At 33.3% G+C, this 22,351-nt stretch overlaps 1 protein-coding gene across 2 annotated transcripts in view; it reads right to left on the bottom strand.

Annotated features, from left to right (window-relative positions):
• Positions 1–11,865, bottom strand: part of LOC143062774 (macrophage mannose receptor 1-like) — a 32,965-nt gene extending 21,100 nt beyond the window's left edge. The window contains exons 1-3 of one of the 2 annotated variants that reach the window (XM_076234552.1): positions 11,588–11,865; positions 2,641–2,789; positions 335–453 (exon numbers count right to left, since the gene is read on the bottom strand). In XM_076234552.1, coding sequence (XP_076090667.1) covers positions 335–453; positions 2,641–2,789; positions 11,588–11,657 — 338 coding nt within the window. In that variant the 5' untranslated portion in view covers positions 11,658–11,865. The remainder of the gene's footprint in view (positions 1–334; positions 454–2,640; positions 2,790–11,587) is intronic. The other variant, XM_076234553.1, reaches the window with a different exon arrangement.
• Positions 11,866–22,351: the final 10,486 nt, after the last annotated feature.

Here is a 22,351-nt window from a genome sequence, read left to right as displayed (position 1 = left end):
TACTATTTTACTGGAGCCCTTGAATTCACGTTTGCTGGTCCATGCTACAACTATAGTTTTTTATTAGTATTTTGTTTGTTTTGTAGACAGTTGCATGTCTGTAGTTCTGCTTCATCATGGAAACAAATAATTTCCTGATGATTTTGATGTCAAAACTAGTTCTATTTTATCACGGATACCAGTGAATTCCTTCTGATTTTGATTAAAAAAATATTCTACTACATCACGGAACAATTGCTTACTTATACAAGATTTTTGGTGTAAAACTAATTCAGCATCAATATCAGCCGTATCAGCATGCTTCATTCAAGAATAAATAGTAGTAAGTACTTACAGAACACTGCTATCAACTGTTGAATTATCGGCCCATTTCCAGTCCTCTCCAACAAGATGTAATCCGACCCAAAACGAGAATCCTTTTGCTAATAATCCAGCATAGTTTTTAACTTCATCCTGTAAGTTCAACAACATAAAAATCAATGACATGTTTCAAAATTTTGTTTCACAATGACATAGTTTTGAAATAATGATTGCAGTAGAAGACCGTCCTTGTCTGTTTTGTTTGTCAAACACTAATTTTAAGCTTGATTTTTTTAAGTAGTCGTTTAAAACATTTTACAGTGGTATAGCAATAAGGATATGTGGTATGATTGCCAAAGAGACATTGAGACAACTATCCAACAGTGACTATAGGATGAAAACACAAACAACAACCGGACACCATTCGGTATTCAACAAAAGAGAAAACCGTAACCGTATGGTTAGCACAGGTTAGCTATAAACTTATCGGTAAAATGATAAAATAATTCAAATCAAGTAACTAACTGTTTTACCAATGTTTAAATAATCAACAAAACTATTAAAGAAACGAAACCCCATTATGGCAGACAGAAATGAACGATAACTGCTGGGTTACAGCCCTTGACTTTACAGTGTGACGGGGTTACACATGCTGCATTCTCCAAATAACTAGGGACAATCTAAGATAAAAATTGAAAAGAGCGGATTTTTTTTTAGATTTGTACATAACACAATGGTTTCACAAAAATTTTGCATTATTGTCTCATGTTTAAAAATAATAAAAATTTGTCAAATAAAAAAATAAAATAAAAATGTACCACAAAATAGTTATAATAAACGTTAGACACACGTTGATTATACATTATACTTAATTCTAGTGAAAGAATATAAATTTACATGATTATCTCTTAGTAAAGATATATATTATTACAACACCCACGTCACATCAAATAATTAGATTACCTTAAGGACGCTGGCCAAGACATGTACATGACATTTCATAAATATAGATGTTCATTCGTGTATCTAACATGAACGTAAAACATACCTTTAATTTTCAGTTCAAGATGATTATGACAACATACAAGATCGTATATTACTTACATGTTTTAAATAGTGACATATTTTTTAAAACTAATCAACAAAAGACTGAGATTCGTGCATTTTACAATATCGTATGTTTATTTTTGATATAGAATGAAATTCAAAACAGTGTGGCTGTGGCCATTGATTGACACAATAAATTCATCCATTGACTGGGACAATTTAGGTGAACGTTTGTATGTAACGACCACTGCTCACTATGTACTTTTTAAAGACACTGAAACTATTGGGTCACCAAAGGTTATCAACACCTTAATAAAGTAATTCGAAAAATTAATCAGAAATAACACGATGTTTTGATTTATATCAATTATATAAATCAAAACATAAAGGTTATTCCTGATTAATTTTTCGAATTATTTTATAATTAAAGGCGTTGAGAAACCTTTGGTGACCCCACAGTTTAAATGTCTATCGTAGGTACGTCGTGAACAGTGGTCGTTACAGACAAACGTTCACGTAAATTGTCCCAGTCAATGGATGAATTTAATGTGTCAATCAATGGCCACAGCCACACTGTTTTGAATTTCATTCTATGAGTTTGTATGTCCCTCTCGTATCTTCACCCCTCTTTTACCACGGATTTAAGATGCAATCTCTTTACTTAATGCACGGGGTATACTAACAGAGATAGGTATTATCAAAATGTTGTGGCAATATGTCCATAGAAAGCTAAATACCACAGGTGTGTCACTAGAATTTCTTTAATTTATAGGATCACAGTAAAACAGCTGCTAATAATTATAAGGCAATAAATATAAAAAGGGTATTTTTTGGCCAAATAGTAAACTTCTACATGGATGAGGGTGTAAACAAGAAGAAGACAATTTACTACATGTACTTTCATCCATAAGCACAACTTAAACCTTTTGGAAGCTATGCAGCTATGAAAGGCTTCGGCATGCAAAATGACAAATTAATCAAAATAGAAAAAAAAAACAAATGCTACTTTGGAGAAGTTAATTTGTGTGAATTTAAGAGCTCAAGCATTGCAATAAAAATGAACACTTGCAGACAATTACATACATGCACGGAACATCAGTCTTATTTTAAATAATATAGACAATTGGATGAGTTTCTCGGACATGATTTTGTCAACGTTCTTCAAATTCGTCTACTAAATGAAAAGATTTAATAACAATATGAAAATGTCTCCTAAAGAAAATCATCCTGAAAGATAACACCTGCAATGAAACCAAAACTAAATAATAAATAGCACACAGAGGATGAAATTACCTGCTGTTGGACACTGTCAAATTTTGCTAAATCTGCCTCTTGTGTTTGACACCAGTGTCGACCATCTTCCCAAGTCTTTGTAGCATAATTATATCTGGTACGGTAACAGTGTGATCCAATCTTAATCCAGTGCAGTGGACATCTTGAATCTACATGTAATATCAAGTTTATCCTTTAGATACTAATACTTATTTCAATGACTATTGTATGATCACGAGGTTACGATTTTTTTGTCCTCTTAATCATGAAAAGGTATGTTATATTCAAATATTAAACTGGTCCAGGAATACAGTTATCGTACGAAATTTAATATAGTCCCTAGTGTGGACAGTGCGTTACTTGTCATTTTTTATACCCTTTCCAAATTTCTGTCTGCATGTGTTATGCCTCAAATACCAAGTAGAGAGATGACACTACACTGTAAACAATTTTGGTTCATGAATTGTAAAGTTAAGTAGTGATTTGGTCCGGCTGAAAATGGTTCAAAATAGCATTTCGGAAGCTGTCAAAAGAATTCAAGTCCACCTTAACATAAAATTGTCCATATTTTGAGTTCGAATTGATAAAATTTTCTATAAATTCGGTATAATTTGTCCTAAAAGTGGTACACCACTCTGTAAAAAAAAAAAAAAAATCAAGAAAGCGCAGGTGTAGTGATTTTTCTTAATTTTCATCTATTGTCGAAAAGAAAAGCAACGACATAACTGTGTGCTCGGGCCTACTTGTAATGCAATGCATGACTAATTGTTATGTGGTAGCACTGTATCGCATTTGCTCTTTGATATCTCCTATAATTTTTTAAGTAGAAATATCCTGAGTGATAGTCTTCCATGAATTCACAGACCCAATGTGTATCTTCTCTTACATAATACTGGTTTGTATTGCCTTTATTAGAGATTTTAATACTTTTATGGGCGTTTTTCAATAAAAGCGTTCCTTTCAGACCTAAAAAAAATGAAAATCAACTAGTCTTAAATTTATTTTCAAGAGTTATTTTGAATACCTCTATTATAGACCTGTTTGTAAACAAAAAGTGCAATCTTAAATACTCTTTAAAATGATATTATTTTCATAATTTGTGTACTGTTTCGTAGGGGACTTTTGTCCCCTACGAAACTGCTTCTAAACACACATATTTTTGCAATTTTAAATGTTTCCTATAGACATTCCAGTTTGTTAACTTTATATACTAGAATAATCTCATTTTTTTCTGAATTGGAGAACCATTTTTTATCGATAAAGATTAGACAGTACTTCACATATGAAGGTACAACTCATGTTACGTAGTGGACATTTTGATGTGTTTCGGAGTTGACAAAACCGTTTCGTAGTGGACAAAAAGTTTCGTAGTTGACATCAACCCTATTCTATGTTAATAAAAACGTAATAAAAATTACATGAAGCTAACTTTTGTTATTTGCTTTGCACTAATATAATTGAAAAAAGAGTAAAAAAAGACTGCATGGTAGTGGTAGTGTCCACTACGAAACGTTTTTCTCCCAAACTTGTTTCGTAGGGGACCGTTTCGTAGGGGACGTATTCACATGTTTTATTTTTTTCTCACAACCCCAATATTGCAATAGTAACAAGACTGACTGTATTCATCAAAGCGTTATTAAGCTCTACACTGATATTTTTTTCATAATTTTAAAACCAGTTACTGAAGGAGATTTGACCCGTTTCGTAGTGGACATTTACAAAAATACGGTATCACTCTGGTCCATTTGATGTGCTCAATTTTTCTTACCAACAGTTTAATTGCCGTTATAAAAGCATCACTTCTTTTGTAAGACCCTAATGTTCATATCTCTTGCAAACAAAAAATTACATTGATTTTATAAAACTGTTTATAAGCAAGTTTTAATGACTTCGTTTCGTAGTGGACATTGTGTTAGGGACACACCTTCTAAAATAAAAAATCCTATGTTAAAAGCTGTTGATTAAAATATGTTGGCTCTAAACATACTTTTGAATTATTAAAGAACTTATATTAGTAAAATTAATATTTATTTCTACATTTTTTTTATGATATTTGAGAGTATGAATGTTGAACAGGCGGTATAGGGACATGCCATTTTGGTTGTTTTGGACCATTCATGAATCATTATCTTATCAATCCTCTAAAAAATAAACTGTTTCTTTGCTTAAAAATGTCATATCTAATTCAATGTACTGACTGCACAAAAAATTACTCGCAAAGATCAAACACATTTTTTTTAAAGTGGCTGGGACAAGAAAGTACGTTTTTATTGAAAAACGCCCTTATACGTCAGAATTTTATACAAGAATAAATATTAAACGAACATTACGGCTAATCAGAAGATTTTCTTTTATATATATTTACAGGATAAAGTGGCAATTCTTTATTATAACTATATCTATACTGCAACAAGTTGTGTTTATTTCCTAAATATAGTAACCCAACTATATTTTGTGTAATGTCAATTTCATCATGGAACACTTTCTCCGCAATCAGGGGTTCATTAAGGGATGAAAATAAGTTTGACAATTGTGTTACTATTTAAAAATCTATCAATGTATTTGTTTAAGTTGCAGTATAAAAACAATATATGGTCAATGTCATAAAAATATAAATTTTTTTTATACTCGGCGCAAAACTGTGGAAGGGCTTGGTAGAACCTCGCCCTTCCCCAGTTTCTCAGCCTCATACAAATAATTTATATTTTACTTTCATTGACCTAATATTGTATATATAATTACATTAGATATACGTTTCATTATTATACATTTATTTGATTGGTTAAAATCAATCTCGCGTCATTCTTAATTTCAAAATGAATTGAACGAATTGAAACATCCATGTAGAATAAGATAACACACGTTTCCACAATAAAGTGCACAGGTAAATGAAAGAAAAACTTGATAGTAATCATGTTTTCATGATCATAGCAAAAAAGATGTTATTTTAAGTATTCAATGCTTATGTAAAAGCGTTGACCGTGAGTACATTTTTCAGTAGAATGAAGCGCTTCCGCGCTTCATAAAATGTACTTTGGTCAACGCTTTTACAACCTAATGAATTTACAAAAAAAAGCATTCAATTCTTAAAACCATATTTACGAAACACTGATTTAAAATTTTACGTGCAGTTTGTGATATGCTGTGGACTTTAAAAACTCGTGTATAATAAAATTAACGGTACCAATTTTCTTGCACCAGATGCGCATTTCGACAATACATGTCTCTTCAGTGATGCTCGTGGCCAAAATATTTGAAATCCAAAGCTTATATAAAAGATGAAGAGCTATAATCCAAAAGGTCCAAAAAGTATAGCCAAATCCGTGAAAGGAATCAGAGCTTTGCATGAGGGAGATATATTCCTTAATTTATAATAATTTCTATCATCAACAAATTTTAATAACACAAAAAATCCGTATTTTCATGCCAGTACCGAAGTACTGGCTACTGGGGTGGTGATACCCTCGGGGACTAATAGTCCACCAGCAGAGGCATCGACCCAGTGGTAGTAATAAAATTAACGGTACCAATTTTCTTGCACCAGATGCGCATTTCGACAATACATGTCTCTTCCGAATATGGTGTCTTCATTTGTATTTTTACTCAAAATGATTCTGGACCTGATATAAGGTTGAATATATACAACTCTCAGTACATCATAAAGCTGGGTAGTTATCAAAGATAGTTTACACTAGTATCATATAGGGAAAGATTTGATCATGATAACTTTTACAAAAATCGGTACACTTGTCCGTGCAGTATCGTTAATTCCAGACGATCCGATACTTATCTAGTAATCTGGTTGGTTGTTTTTTAAGGCATTTATTAATATTTAGGCGACTACAAACAGTACAATAATTTATTCATGACATGTTCAATTCACATTCCTTTATGTCAGTCTCTTTCAAATGAAATATGTATGACAGTACAATAAAAACATTAAAAAAACATCAGTAAACTAAAAAATGATGACCTATACCTGAGAAATTTCCTTACAAGTGTCCAAGAAAAAGTATAATTTTTTTTATGAAAATACATTATTTTTATTTAACTGCAGAAAAAGGCTTAAAAAATGGCCGGACATAGAAGATCTTTGTTGTGGAAATTGTCTGTCGTATTCTGCATATCATGAGATTGACGATTTTAAACAAATAAAAAAAAAAGAATTTTACTGAAACGTTTATGATACAATGTTCCTTATAATCATCAACGTTTTCCACTAAGACTCTAACAATAATTATGTTAAAAGGATAAACTAAGACAACCTGTCAATGCAACTTCCTTTCCTTTTACCATTTACTTAGTTGCTTATGTAAAACGGTAAAACTAGGAATTAAATACAGAAATTACGAATCCTTATTATATTCCCAAATTATCAATTTGTCAGAGAATAAAAAGGAAAGTAAATATTTGAAAAGCGCATACAAATAAATTGAAAATACTAGATAAAATGTTTTTTTTTTAAATATGATCGTGTATATTTGGAAAAGATTTTGCTTATAGTCTTTGCACAATGTAACATTTTTTTATATATCATGTATACACCCTTTTATATCGGTGTTCATTATTGTAAACATGACATATATCAAACACAGAACACGACAAAACAATGTACGTTAAATTAACTTTTAATTTATAGGTAGGTAAAAATAAGTTTGTTCGCAGCATCTACTGTTGAAATAGGCGACTTGTGCTGTTGTGTGCGAGTAAAGAGAGGTCAAACCAGGTTTTGTGTCAATATTAGTACATGTATGTCATACTTGTCGCTTTAATTGATATAGTAATAGATTAAATGATGACAATATGATCTACAAATTTAACAGCACAGTTGTTTATGACATGTTATATAGACATTTTTGGACAGTTTCGTTATGAGAAACATATAAATATATTTCAAGGTAATAAAAATGTATGATATCTAATTTAGTGCGCACGCCATTGATTAATGAAATATACTACCCTAAGGACCCTTAACTTTTTGAAGGAAAATATATTACTTAAAGATAAGCATCATTGAAACAAGGATTAAAATTGTGTACGTCATGTACTGTCTATAAAAGACCCATCATGCAGTGACGCTCAAATAAAAAATGTTAAAAAGGTCAAAGTTGAATTTGAAATTATATCAGCACAACAGAAAAGGGTTTGAAATGACAGACTAATTTCATTTATTGGCATCTTAACCAAACTGTATTCCAATTTTGGTTTTGTAATTGTGTGGTAGCTATACTACTGAAATAATGAGGTCCAATTTGTTTATAGCCAGATCGACGTAAGACGACTGATAAAAATAAATACAACTGACTCAACAAGACCAGGGTGAAGTACCGGTGCGTTGAAAGATTTGTATGAGGGAACAAATATTTATAATAAGCACAAATATATTTAGAAATGAAATAAGGAAAATGGACAAATATATAAGGCCAAATTATCAATACGGGTGGTTTTGAAAACTAGAGGCTCTCAAGAGCCTGTGTCGCTCACCTTGTATCTGTGTGCATATTAAACAATGGACACAGATAAATTCATGACCAAATTGTGTTTTGATGATCATGATGTGTTTGTAGATCTTACTTTACTGGACATTCTACTTGCTATAATTATCTCTATCTATAATGAACTTGGCCAAGTAATTACAGTGGAAAATATATTCTAAAAATTTACAAAAATTTACAAAAATTTATGAAAATTGTTAAAAAATGACTATAAAGGGCAATAACTCCTTAATGGGTCAACTGACAATTTTGGTCATCTGACTTATTTGTAGATCTTACCTTGCTGAACATTATTGCTGTTTACAGTTTATCTCTATCTATTATAATATTCAAGATAATAACCAAAAACTGCAAAATTTCCTTAAAATTACTAATTCTGGGGCAGCAACCCAACAACAGGTTGTCTGTTTGTCTGAAAATTTCAGGGCAGATAGATCTTGACCTGATAAACAATTTATATCCTGTCAGATTTGCTCTAAATGTTTTGGTTTCAGAGATATAAGCCAAAATCTACATTTCGCCCCTATGTACTATTTTTAGCCATGGCGGCCATCTTGGTTGGTTGGCAGGGTCACGCCACACATTTTGAAAACTAGATACCCAAATGATGATTGTGGCCAAGTTTGGTTAAATTTGGCCCAGTAGTTTCAGAGGAGAAGATTTTCTAAAAGAATACTAAAATTTTAGAAAAATGGTTAAAAATTGACTGTAAAGGGCAATAACTCTTTAATGGGTCAACTGACAATTTTGATCATGTTAACTTATTCGTAGATCTTACTTTGCTGAACATTATTGCTGTTAACAGTTTATCTCTATCTATAATAATATTCAAGATAATAAGCAAAAACTGCAAAATGTCCTTAAGATTACTAATTCAGGGGCAGCAACCCAACAACAGGTTGTCCGATTTGTCTGAAAATTTCAGGGCAGATAGATCCTGACCTAATAGATTATTTTAGCCCATATCAGATTTGCTCTAAATGCTTTGGTTTTAGAGTTATAAGCCAAAATCTACATTTTACCCCTATGTTCTATTTTTAGCCATGGCGGCCATCTTGGTTGGTTGGCAGGGTCACGCCACACATTTTTAAAACAAGATACCCCAATGATGATTGTGGCCAAGTTTGTATTAATTTGGCCCATTAGTTTCAGAGGAGAAGATTTTTGTAAAAGATTACTAAGATTTACGAAAAATGGTTAAAAATTGACTATAAAGGGCAATAACTCCTAAAGGGGTCAACTGACCATTTCGGTCATGTTGACTCATTTGTAAATCTTACTTTGCTGAACATTATTGCTGTTTAAAGTTTATCTCTATCTATAATAATATTCAAGATAATAACCAAAAACAGTAAAATTTCGTTAAAACTACCAATTTAGGGGCAGCAACCCAACAACGGGTTGTCCGATTCATCTGAAAATTTCAGGGTAGATAGATCTTGACCTGATAAATAATTTTACCCCCATGTCAGATTTGCTCTAAATGCTTTGGTTTTTGAGTTATAAGCCAAAAACTGCATTTTATCCCTATGTTCTATTTTTAGACGTGGCGGCCATCTTGGTAAGTTGGCCGGGTCACCGGACACATTTTTTAAACTAGATACCCCAATGATGATTGTGGCCAAGTTTAGTTTAATTTGGCCCAGTAGTTTCAGGGGAGAAGATTTTTGTAAAAGTTAACGACGCAGGACGACGACGGACGACGGACGCCGGACGCAAAGTGATGGGAAAAGCTCACTTGGCCCTTTGGGCAAGGTGAGCTAAAAATTAGAAAAAAAGAGTTATCATGGTAATCTGTTCGCTAATGAGATAACTACCTCTAAAAGTCAAAATGACGTGGATGGAGGCAACTATATGTCATCGTACGACCTCCAGCAATGAGCAAAACCCATACCATATAGATTTTCTTTTTTGTGACTCTAATTGTCTACGCTAAAAAAATTATTAATAAACACTATCATTTGGTCTTTCTATTTTGAACGGGGAAATAAATCAAGTGTCGCAGGCAGTTGGAACTGTATTTTGAATCTGGGTGGCCATGAAAAATATTTGGAACTGTGTTCACAAACATTTTGCTAATATTAAAGCAACACAATTCAATGGAAGCTACTACACAGTATTATTCACAAAGAAGATAGACTACAAAAATGAAAAAAATCAATTTACTGCAAAGAAAGTGAAAAAAAATCTTTTGATATGCAAAATTGAATTTTGTGCTTGTCAAAATATTATCAATTTCAAAAAATAAAGAATATACTTCAATTTTGGGTCCCTTTATAGCTTGCTGTTTCGGTGTGAGCCTAGAGCCCAATGTTGAAGGCCTTACTTTGACCTATATTCATTATGGTTTACTTTTACAAGTTGTGACTTGGATGGAGAGTTGTCTTATTGACACTCATACCACATCTTCTTATGTCTATGAATATTGATGTTAACATGAAGCTTTTGGATTATCTTTACTGTACTCGAAACTAAAAAAACAAGAATAATTTGGAATTAAAGATATGTTGTCAAGTATCAACAAACAATTCTTTCAAAATCAAATATCGTTGATATGGTCAAACGAGAAATGTGTATCAAACGTAAATTAATTGATGACGTATGTTAAATTGATTTATCACTTTAGTTGTGTATTTCAAACATAAAAAAAAAAACAACATATATTAACGTAATTGGTGGTGAATGATGACAAATTTGAAGATATCCTTATATACTCAAGGTTAAAACCTGAGCAGCATAAAAATGATTCCGATCTACCTTCCTTGCTTTTCTTATGGAGAAAACCCTGAAAACACACAACGATTTGCTTGGCTCTGATATGCACTTTTATGTTTGATCTATATACTTTCCCTTAAACATATTATGTTTACTTTCATTATTCATATTATGTTTAAGATGGTAAAAATAAAAGAGACGAACAGTATGATAAATACGTCAATAAGCCAGACACCCAACCACAATATTTTTTTTGGAGAAAAACATGATTAACCATATTTGGATTTCTGCAGGAAAAAAAGCACGTTACGCCCAGTGACCATTTTTTGATGGATATTTGAAAAGACAAAGGCACAATTTTAAACAGTGCATGGTTTTGTATGAGGAGATGATCAAGTATATAGAAATGAGTATCATGCGTTTCGTATATGGTTGCTTTATTTTTGGCATTTAATTTATTGGAGTCTGGATGGTAATTTACAGAAAAGAGAATAATGAGCAAATACTACAATAAAATGGGTTAGAAAATAAAGAATAAAAGAGAAAAAGTAGCTTAAAAATACACAGAAAATAGCGAATAATTGCGAACCAAAAGGTAAAGAATAGAGAAAATAATTAAAGAAAAGAGACAAAAATGACTCAGTCTGAAAAATTAAAGAATACAGAATTGAATTGATCAGATAACCCCCTATATAAACCCTAATTTATACACATACTACAAAAAAGGGAAATAATATGATAATGAAAGTAACACTTACCTGCAATCACACAGACATGACACAGACAATATAAAAGTACACTTCCTAAAAAATATTGTGTTAATAACATCGTATCAATTCAATTGTCCTTTCGTAACACTCCGATACATCTAAACTTTTTTAATCTAATAACATAAACATCCTGAATTAAAAACAACGAATTAAACTTTTAAATAAATTAAAGTGTCTAAATTGACGGATGTTGCAACTAAAGTATTTATTAATAAAGCTGTTTTTGCGTCACGGAACTACTTTTTACACTTATAAGGACAAGATGTTAAGATAATGAAAAATATCAAAATGACAGATACATAGTAAACGTATCTTGTACCACATGCAAAGTTACAGTTTTTTACTGTGGCTTCAGGGTATAGATGAATTAAGAGGTCGTGGCTTCAGTAACATAAACAATATCATAAATCTATGATGTTGCATTTTCATCACCGTTTGTCATTGCTCATTTGTATTCACATTAATTATCAAAAATTTGGTTTCATGTTCATAAGTAAACAACCAAATTAATACGGGTTTGACGATTTTCGTAAAAGTATTTTTCGGTGAAAATATTTCCGCATTTTATTTTATTGTTTAACTATTTTGTTATCATTTTGCTATTCATAGTTATAATAATTATTTTATTTATTTGGGTAGCGTTCTTATGATTTTTTTAATTACAATATGTTTGGGTTAGTTCGCCTTTGTAGCCCTTAGTATAATTTGAATTCACGTTCCCCTTTATGTTCATGAGACAAGCTAGTATTTCAAGGAATCACGTCAAAATACATTATTTGTAGATATACAAATCATATAAGATAATATAGTTTGTTATACTATGATATTTTGGAATCACTTTGCACACGGTACAAATTTTTGCATACATCGTTTGATTTCAATGGCGGATCTTTTATATTTCCAGTAGAAATGCATTAAATTTCAATTTGATTTTAATTATCACGATATTCTTTGACTAGTGGTAGAATTGATGCATAACAAAGGCTTTTTATAAAATTTTAAATGAGACGTTCAATGTTTGTCACTTGGAAGTCAGTCATTTTTTAAGGAAAATCTTTAGACTGCTTCAACTGCTCCTGCTCTTGTTGATTGATGTTGTTTTGCCCAATTATTTATTTCTTTGCTGAGCATGTTTAGGATTGTTGATATTCTTTTCATTTTTTCTTCGTTCGTTCGGTCATGGTACTGCCTGTTACTCGTTTTCCGACTAATGATTGTCGACAGCCGTGTGTTATCTTCTTCTTTTTGTGTTTTGCTGCCTTGGAATGATCTTCATTATTTATGTATGTGCCTGTCACAAGCCAGTAGCCTGTAATTCAGTGGTTGTCGTTTGTTTGTGTGTTACATATTTGTTTTTCGTTCATTTTTTTTTTATCTAAATAAGGCCGTTAGTTTTCTCGTTTGAATTGTTTTACATTGTCATATCGGGGCCTTTTATAGCTGACTATGCGGTATGGGCTTCGCTCATTGTTGAAGGCCGTACGGTTACCAATAGTTGTTAATGTCTGTGTCTCTTGTGGACAGTTGTTTCATTGGCAATCATACCACATCTTCTTTTTTATATTCATCGGCATCTGTTTTTTTATTCCCCTTTATTGTATTTTCTTTGTTTTTATATGTAAATAGATATAAGAAGATGTGGTATGAGTGCCAATGAGACAACACTCTCATCTAAGTCACAATTTGTTAAAGGAAACCATTATAGGTCAAAGTACGGTCTTCAACATTTTGAATTTCCTTAAATTTAGCAATTGTTCTCTTGGGATTTTGAGAGCGGAAGACAGTGGAAATAGGTGTCCTATAATCCATGTTGATAAAGAAAAAAAAGAAAAAAATGAATAAACATACATGTATCATATAAAAGACTCTTTTCAATAGTAAAACCCGAGAACGAATATAATTATGCAAACATTGTCATACAAAGAGAGACAACCAGGTATTTCGTTGCCGTCTTAATTTTCACATTTGTTAAAGAAAATCTAGCTTGTTAAAAAGAAATGAAAATATGGTACATTTTAAATGGTCCTTTAGTACGGAAGCCTTTTAGGGCCATGCTAGTCTACTTTTTACAATTTGATATAACACATTATAAATTTGATATAACAGATTATCAATTTGATATAACAGATTATAATTATTTGATATAACAATTTATTAATTTGATGTAACAAAAAAGGAAATTTGATATGTCAAATTACTTATGCATGGATTAAGGTTTGCCCCTTCTATATTTGACATAAAGTATATAATAATGAAACGATTAAACTGTTTAGAGATATAGACCTAAATGTTATTTTGTATTGCTCATCTTCTATATATACAACGTTATTTAGGTATTCAGATTATACACGTGTGGTCTATTTTAAACAGAAATTGAAAGTCCACAATATTTCAAAATCTCACGCATGTTTCTTTATTTTTAATAAAAAATTTCCAAACAAAAAATACATGTTGAAACAAATTTATTTAAGACAAATGCAGTGATGAATTGACGGATGTTTAATAAATCCTTTCATAGACATAGGAAGATGTGGTATGAGTGCAAACTGTCCATCCAAGTAATAATTTATAAAAGTAAACCATTACAGGTCAATGTACGGCCTTCGACACGGAGCCTTGGCTCACACCGAACAAGTTTTAAAGGGCCACACACATTACTACTGTTAACCATCCAAACGGGAAAACCGACGGTATAATCTATAAAAAAAATTAGAAACGAGAAACACGTATAAATTACATAAACAAACGACAACTACTGTACATCAGATTCCTGACTGATGCAACCATTTGCACCGGGATTAAACAAGTTCCTATTGAAATTAATCAAGCAACATGCCAGCGTTTTTATTAAGAAGGAAAAACATTTTTTTTATCCTTGCATGTTCCTATGTTCCTAAAAACACCAACATCTCAATAGAACTCTTCATTTTGCTTTGACTTCAAAATATGCAATATAAATTGATCAAATAAACCCCCTCCTTTTTCTCTCTTATATTTGTTCGTTCTGAGGCACCAGGTCTCATATGCAAAATTGAGAAACAAGCCCCGAAAATAGTCTTGAATAAAAGGGTTGGTTATAGAAACATTAAACCTGTAAATTGAGTTTTGAAAATGCATTATAATTATAATATCAATACATGTGTAACGTGTACACAGGGTAAGCGTGTCTATTTCTATTTAGAATGTGTTCGTTACCAGTTTGATACTGGATCCAAAACTGTTCTATTTACAAAATATATAACAAACAATCTTTATTTATAAATTAACGTCAATGAACCAAATATGTACAACTGCTCTTTGCAATCTTTAATAAACTAGCTATAAACAATTCTACTTTAATATAAATATACAACTGGTACAAATTTGTCATATTACACATGTGTCCTTGGGTCAGGAACAAACTTGTCCTCCTGGTACAATAATGTACCCTACAAGTTTACAAACTTGTCTTTGTTCCGTTGGTACAATTATGTACTTTACAAGGTGGTCACACAGACTCACACTTGTCCTATACGGTACAATACGGTTCAACTTGTAAACGTACAAGTCCGTATTTCTAACAGGCACCAACCTGTTCTTTATTACACTTAGTAATATTATCTAATAAATATAATATAAACGAGACTGCGATCTCGAATACCAACGTACCGTACCTTGGTCTTACGTCTACGAAGACTTATGACAATCGACCCTGAGCTAGGAATCTCTCCTGCTTTTATACCCCAATGGTAGCCGTACCATTATTATAGGAGGGGTGTTCTTCCAAAGTGTCTCATTACTCGTACTGACAGTTTCCTTTGGAACACCCCTTCACGTTTGACCTGACCCAAAGTTTACCCGCAAAACATCTTACTCTTTTCTATGTTTTATTAAAGTATATATACAATGCATAAAATAATGCTTCTACCGAACTGTAACCAATGTAAACAATCTAACCTTAGATACAAAATCATCACATAACCCACGCCTCAAAAACACATGCGTCCCGTATGTCTAAAACTAACTTTTAAAACGGATAAAACATTGAAGTACTATATACACATATTAATTCAGTTAAATGTACAAAATCTATTTAACAATGTAATCTTCCATCCAAGCTGGCTTTCGCCTTATACGACGCCCTTCATAACTATTTTCTTGTACATCTTCATCAGGCAACGTTGACTCGTGAACAGCAATCTCTTGTAAATCAGGAGTCTCTACTTCGTCATCTTCAGCAGTATTATTTTCAGTGTCTAATGGAACAAAAATGGTATTATCCAATTCTGTCCTTAATGTCTGTTTGTTCTTTTTCTTAATTCTGTCGACATGTATGACTTGTGGTTTCCCTCTGTATCCACAGTCAACTTTATATGTAAGGTCACCATATTTGTCGAGAATTTTAAAAGGACCTTTCCAGAAACTAGTCAGTTTTGAAGACATCCCAGGTTTCTTTACTGGGAAATAGACGTATACCTCATCATCTTTTCTGAAATTTTGGTATGACAATTTGAGGTCATGATAGTGTTTCTGTCTTCGCATTTGCCCTTTAATTTTACCTCTGACAAAACTGTGGGAGTGTTCTAACTTCTCTTTAAGCTCCCAAGCCCATTTATGTGCAGGGATATCTTTAACTGATGGTGGCATTTCATACATGATGTCTAAAAGGGTTGATAGTTCCCTACCTAACATGAGACTATTTGGCGTTTTTCCAGTCGTCTCATGCTCTGATGCCCTATATGCCATCATGACAAAAGGAATGTATTCATCCCAGTCTCTCTGGTTCTGTTCCACAAATGAACTTAACATTGTTGCAAGAGTCTTATTAAACCTTTCCACCATACCATCAGATTTTGGATGATATGGAGTGGTACGTGTTTTCTTAATGTTTAGAATACAACGCATCTCTTGAAACAACAAACTTTCAAATTGCCTGCCTTGATCTGAATGAATCCAATGAGGAACACCAAATCTTACAATAACTTCTTCAACTATAATCTTAGCCACAGTCTTAGCTTCCATATTTGGCATGGCAAAAGATTCCGTCCACTTTGTGTAGTAGTCAGAAACTACCAAGATATATTTGTTACCACTCTCTGTTTCTGGCAACTCACCAAGGATATCTGTAGCTATCCTTTCCATTGGCCCATTAGCTTCTACTAAAGCCATTGGAGCTCTTTTGGACTTTTGTGGACTTTTTTGCTTTGCACATTTGTCACATCCGTTTACATAAGTCCTGATGTCATTTTGTAACCCTGGCCAATAATAAGATTGTCTAATTTTTGCCAAAGTTTTATGGATACCCAAATGAGCAGAACATTTATCAACATGGGAAAATTGTAAAACCTTTTTACGTTCTAATAAAGGAATGATAGCCTGCATTTTTACAATTTTGGTTGCAGGGTCTTCGAATCGTCTGTAAATAAGTCCGTCTCTTAACTCTAAGTTGTTCCATTGATTCCAAAGTGATCTCAAGAAAAATCCCTTATCAGAAATATCTTTGTAATCCGGACGTTCGTCTGTTTCTACCCATTTTGTCACTATTTTCAGGTCATGATCATTTTTCTGAATTTCTATTAGAGACAAATTATGATGTTCACTGTCATCATCTTTGTCATTACTATCATCAAAACGGGTGATAGCATTAACAGTGTCATATTGGCCTTTAGTTTCAGTCTCTTTTTCTAAACCGGAATGATAACCGCATTGTTTACAAGGAATGCGACTAAGTGCGTCTGCATTCCTATGCTGCACTCCTGGTCGATGTTGAATTTGCATCTCAAATGATCCTAATGTCTCTATCCATCTAGCTATCTGTCCTTCTGGGTTCTTAAAGTTAAGCAACCACTTTAATGATCCGTGATCAGTTCTTACTGTGAACTTTCTACCGTAAAGATATGGTTTGAAATGTTTAACAAAACAAACCACAGCAAGCAACTCCTTCCGTGTCAGACAGTACTTTCGTTCTGATTTTGAAAGTGTACGACTAGCATAAGCCACAACATGTTCAAGTCCTTCATCAGATTTCTGAGTCAAGACAGCTCCGACTGCCAAATTGCTTGCATCAGTATTTAAAATGAATTCTTTGTTAAAATCTGGATATGCAAGAACTGGTGCGTTTATTAATTTACCTTTCAATTGATCAAAAGCCTCTTGGCAATCTGTGGTCCAGGCAAACTTAGTTTCCTTCTCTGTTATTTTGTGTAATGGTTTAGTAATGTGGGCAAAGTTTTTGATAAATTTTCTGTAGTACCCACAAAGACCTAAAAAGGAACGAACTAAAGTTATATTTGTAGGGGTAGGCCACTCTTTAACAGCTTTAATCTTATCGGGGTCAGTTGAAATGCCTTCCTCAGATATAATATGTCCTAAGAAATGAACCTTGGTGGTACACAAGGTGCACTTCTTTGCCTTCAGCTTTAAACCAGCCGAGTTAAGCCTAGCAAAAACGTCTCTTAGATTATCAAGCATACCATCTAGTGTTTTTCCAAAAACGATTATATCGTCAATGTAAACCAGACATGTCTCCCACTGTAAACCAGCTAGTATGGTTTCCATCAACCGCTCAAATGTCTGTGCACAGCAACACAACCGAAACGGCATGACTCTAAATTGAAATAAACCCCTTCGCGTCGCAAAAGCGGTTTTGTGTTTGTCATTTTCGGCCAGCTCCATCTGCCAATATCCTGAACAACAGTCCAGAGTACTATACCATTTATTTCCTGCTAAATGATCTAACGAATCGTCAATCCTCGGTAAAGGATACGCGTCTTTATTAAGGGTCACACTGTTTAAGCGTCTATAATCTACGCAAAAGCGATAACTGTCGTCCTTTTTCTTTACTAAGACTATACCTGTCGCCCAAGGACTGTGTGAGGGTTCAATAATCCCTTTTTGTAACATTTTGTCAAGGTTGTCATTTACTACCTTGTTCAAATGATAAGGTGTACGACGAGGTGGTTCTGTAAATGGCCTTGCGTTTCCCGTATTGATTTCGTGTTTTACAAGATTGGTCCTTCCCAAGTCAACATCAGAAGAAGCAAACAAGATCTGATTTTCTATCAACAAAGATTTAACTTTTTATTTGTCTTTCGAAGTCAATTCATCTGATGTCCTGTCTAACAGATCTTGTAAATCTGGTCTAAGTCCGTTATGTTTCTGTTCATTTGAACTAATATTACCATCTAGTACTTGTTCAACACCAGACATTTGGGCTATAGTTGTACCAGGATAGATTGTCTTAGGATCTAGTTCTGTGTTCATTAATCTAACAGGGACTTTTTCGCCTGACCTTACCAACGTTCTAGCAGTCAAAATGTAGTTTCCCTGCATGCTCACTTGTTTCTAACAAAGCATTGTCAGCAGGTAATTTTTGACCTTCTGCTAAGCAAACCGTGCCATTAATGACAATTTCTGACCTTGGCGGTATAATAACCGCTTCTGAAGCAACCACTCGGTAACAGTCTATTAATCCCTGAAAACACAAATCTACCTTAAAATCCCCAATACAAAAGTGCCCATTCTTTACATCAATTAAACAATTATGTCGTTTCATGAAGTCCAAACCAAGTATACCATCAACTTGCAGATCAGTCACAACAGCTTCAGATTGCAACATATTTGGACCGAAATACAGATTGAACCTGCCTTTTCCACGAAGCTCTAGCTTATTGCCACACACTGACCTAACAGTTGTCTTAACTTCACTTAGATATGATTTATCTAATGGAGTTAACCTATCATATAACTTGGAAGATACCAATGTCAAAGTTGCTCCTGTATCAACCACAAACTTGGCTTCAATGTCTCCTACATTTAGTTTGACATACATACCAGCGTCTTCAGATGCTGTTGTAACCGCACCTTCATTTGTCTTACGGTTATTTTGTTTCCTAGTTTTCATTAATGTTTTGACAGACCCATCCCCCTTATTTCCATTATAATTGTTCTGATTTCTTCGGGGTAGGCGACAGTCTCTTACCAAATGACCAAATTTGCCACAATTGTAACAACCCTTATTTGTCCTCTTACTTTGGGTATATCTTGTTTTATTATAAGAAGACTCCTTATGTGTACCACTAGTTTTTAATTTTGCCATTTCAGTCGTAAGAGTACTTAGACTTTTCTCCATTGTATGCATCCATGATGCAATGTCTTTCGTTGTAGAGTCACTACTTGTACTCTTTTCTTCCCTATCTAACTCGTGATCGTTCATAGTTTGCCGTAAATAACCTCGTCCCTCTCTTACTTTATTTTCGGCTTTATTGTACGCCTCTAATTCAACGGCAAGTCTCACAGCATCATGTAAACACTTCGGTCGCGATTGTTTTATTCTCAGTCGCATTTCTGAATCAACGAGCGCGTCAATAAACTGCTCTTTCCCGAGAGTTTCACGTACGTCCAATGGGGCAGTAGGATATGCCAAGTTGGACAATCTCCGAATTGACTGGCCTAATTCGGGAAGTGATTCGCTGGCTTTTTGACGTCTTTCTTTAAACTGAACTCTATATAACTCAGTTTGACTAGAAGGCGCGAATCGCTCTTCAAGTGCGCTGACTAAATCGGTAAAGTTTTGTCTTTTCTCACTTGGTAAATCTCCAAGTACAGCCTGTGCTTGTCCCATTAACGATACCGCTAAGTATAACCCTTTTCGATTTTCCGATCAATTATTTACAAGTGCACACATTTCAAAATGGGACAAATAGTCCGTCCATGATGTGTTACCATCATATTGACATGGTTTGATTTTTACACCAGAATTATCTGTGTTACCAGTATGTCGGTACTTTGATTTGTCAGTTTTGTCTTTTTCCCTAATGTAACTATTATTTATGGGTAAAGGCAAAGTATCCCCTTCCTTAAAATCAATTTGGGAAAATTTTACAGTTTTGTGCGTATTCGGGTTGTTGAATGTTGCAATTGGTAAATCAACTTTTTCATTTTCTCCTTTTTTTGACAATGAGGACTCTCTTGATACCAGACCCGAATCATTTCTTGTTACAATATTATATTTTGGACGATGACCTTGATCTTTTGGTGTTGACGAAACAAAACTATTTCTATAAGTTGTTCCTTCTTCCATATCATAAATTTGTTTTGTGTACTCGTCGATTGTATCATCAAAAGACATGTTTGTACTTTAATTTGCGATTTAACCATGCATACAATATAATAATGTCAACACAATGTCATAAATGTACAGTGTAATAAATGTCAAAAACTTGCCTGTACCACTATCGATCGTTAATCCCTAATCCCTAATGTAAATAATAATCGCAACTTAACCGTGGGAAATTTAAAACGTTAACAGGACAATTTTGATCTGTGCAAAAGTGAACAGTTTGAACAAAAACGATCTCTGCAAAAGTGAACAGTTAATTCTCACAAGACAGTTTGGATATAAGTTTATAAGATGATCAAATTTGGATATATAATCTTTCACTATGGATTTAAAAATGAACAATTTGGATCCCACCGCTGCTTCCAAATTATGTAACGTGTACACAGGATAAGCGTGTCTATTTCTATTTAGAATGTGTTCGTTACCAGTTTGATACTGGATCCAAAACTGTTCTATTTACAAAATATATAACAAACAATCTTTATTTATAAATTAACGTCAATGAACCAAAATATGTATAACTGCTCTTTGCAATCTTTTATAAACTAGCTATAAACAATTCTACTTTAATATAAATATACAACTGGTACAAATTTGTCCTATTACAAATGTGTCCTTGGGTCAGGAACAAACTTTTAGTTTCTTGTGTATAATTCGGAGTTTAGTATGACGTCCATTATCACTGTACTATTATGCATATTTTAGGGGCCAGCTGAAGGACACCTACGGGTGCGGGAATTCTCGCTACATTGAAGACCCATTGGTTGCCTTCGGCTGTTGTTTGCTCTATGGTCGGGTGGTTGTCGCTTTGACATATTCACCATTTCCTTTCTCAATTTTATTGTCCTCCTGGTACAATAATGTACCCTACAAGTTTACAAACTTATCTTTGTTCCGTTGGTACAATTATGTACTTTACAAGGTGGTCACACAGACTCACACTTGTCCTATACGGTACAATACGGTTCAACTTGTAAACGTACAAGTCCGTATTTCTAACAGGCACCAACCTGTTCTTTATTACACTTAGTAATATTATCTAATAAATATAATATAAACGAGACTGCGATCTCGAATACCAACGTACCGTACCTTGGTCTTATGTCTACGAAGACTTATGACAATCGACCCTGAGCTAGGAATCTCTCCTGCTTTTATACCCCAATGGTAGCCGTACCATTATTATAGGAGGGGTGTTCTTCCAAAGTGTCTCATTACTCGTACTGACAGTTTCCTTTGGAACACCCCTTCACGTTTGACCTGACCCAAAGTTTACCCGCAAAACATCTTACTCTTTTCTGTTTTATTAAAGTATATATACAATGCATAAAATAATGCTTCTACCGAACTGTAACCAATGTATACAATCTAACCTTAGATACAAAATCATCACACATGAAATGCGCAAGTTCCGTTTATGCAACTTTTAATAGATCATTATTATGATAAAATCACACTATTTGTAGAGAAAGTATAGTCATATCATTATATGTCACACGTTACCTGTCTTATCTGTACGTTCCGCATCTGTCAGGCGCACCACCAAACGGTGTATTTATATACACGGGTCATAGTCACAGGGTTGACACTACTAAATTCGATCATTGTCACATTGTTTCCAATTGTAGTATTTTAATCAGCATGACTTTATA

The sequence above is a fragment of the Mytilus galloprovincialis genome, chromosome 2 (genome assembly GCF_965363235.1).
Source record: "Mytilus galloprovincialis chromosome 2, xbMytGall1.hap1.1, whole genome shotgun sequence".
Lineage (NCBI taxonomy): Eukaryota > Metazoa > Mollusca > Bivalvia > Mytilida > Mytilidae > Mytilus > Mytilus galloprovincialis.
This window is presented reverse-complemented; position numbering and strand designations above follow the sequence as displayed.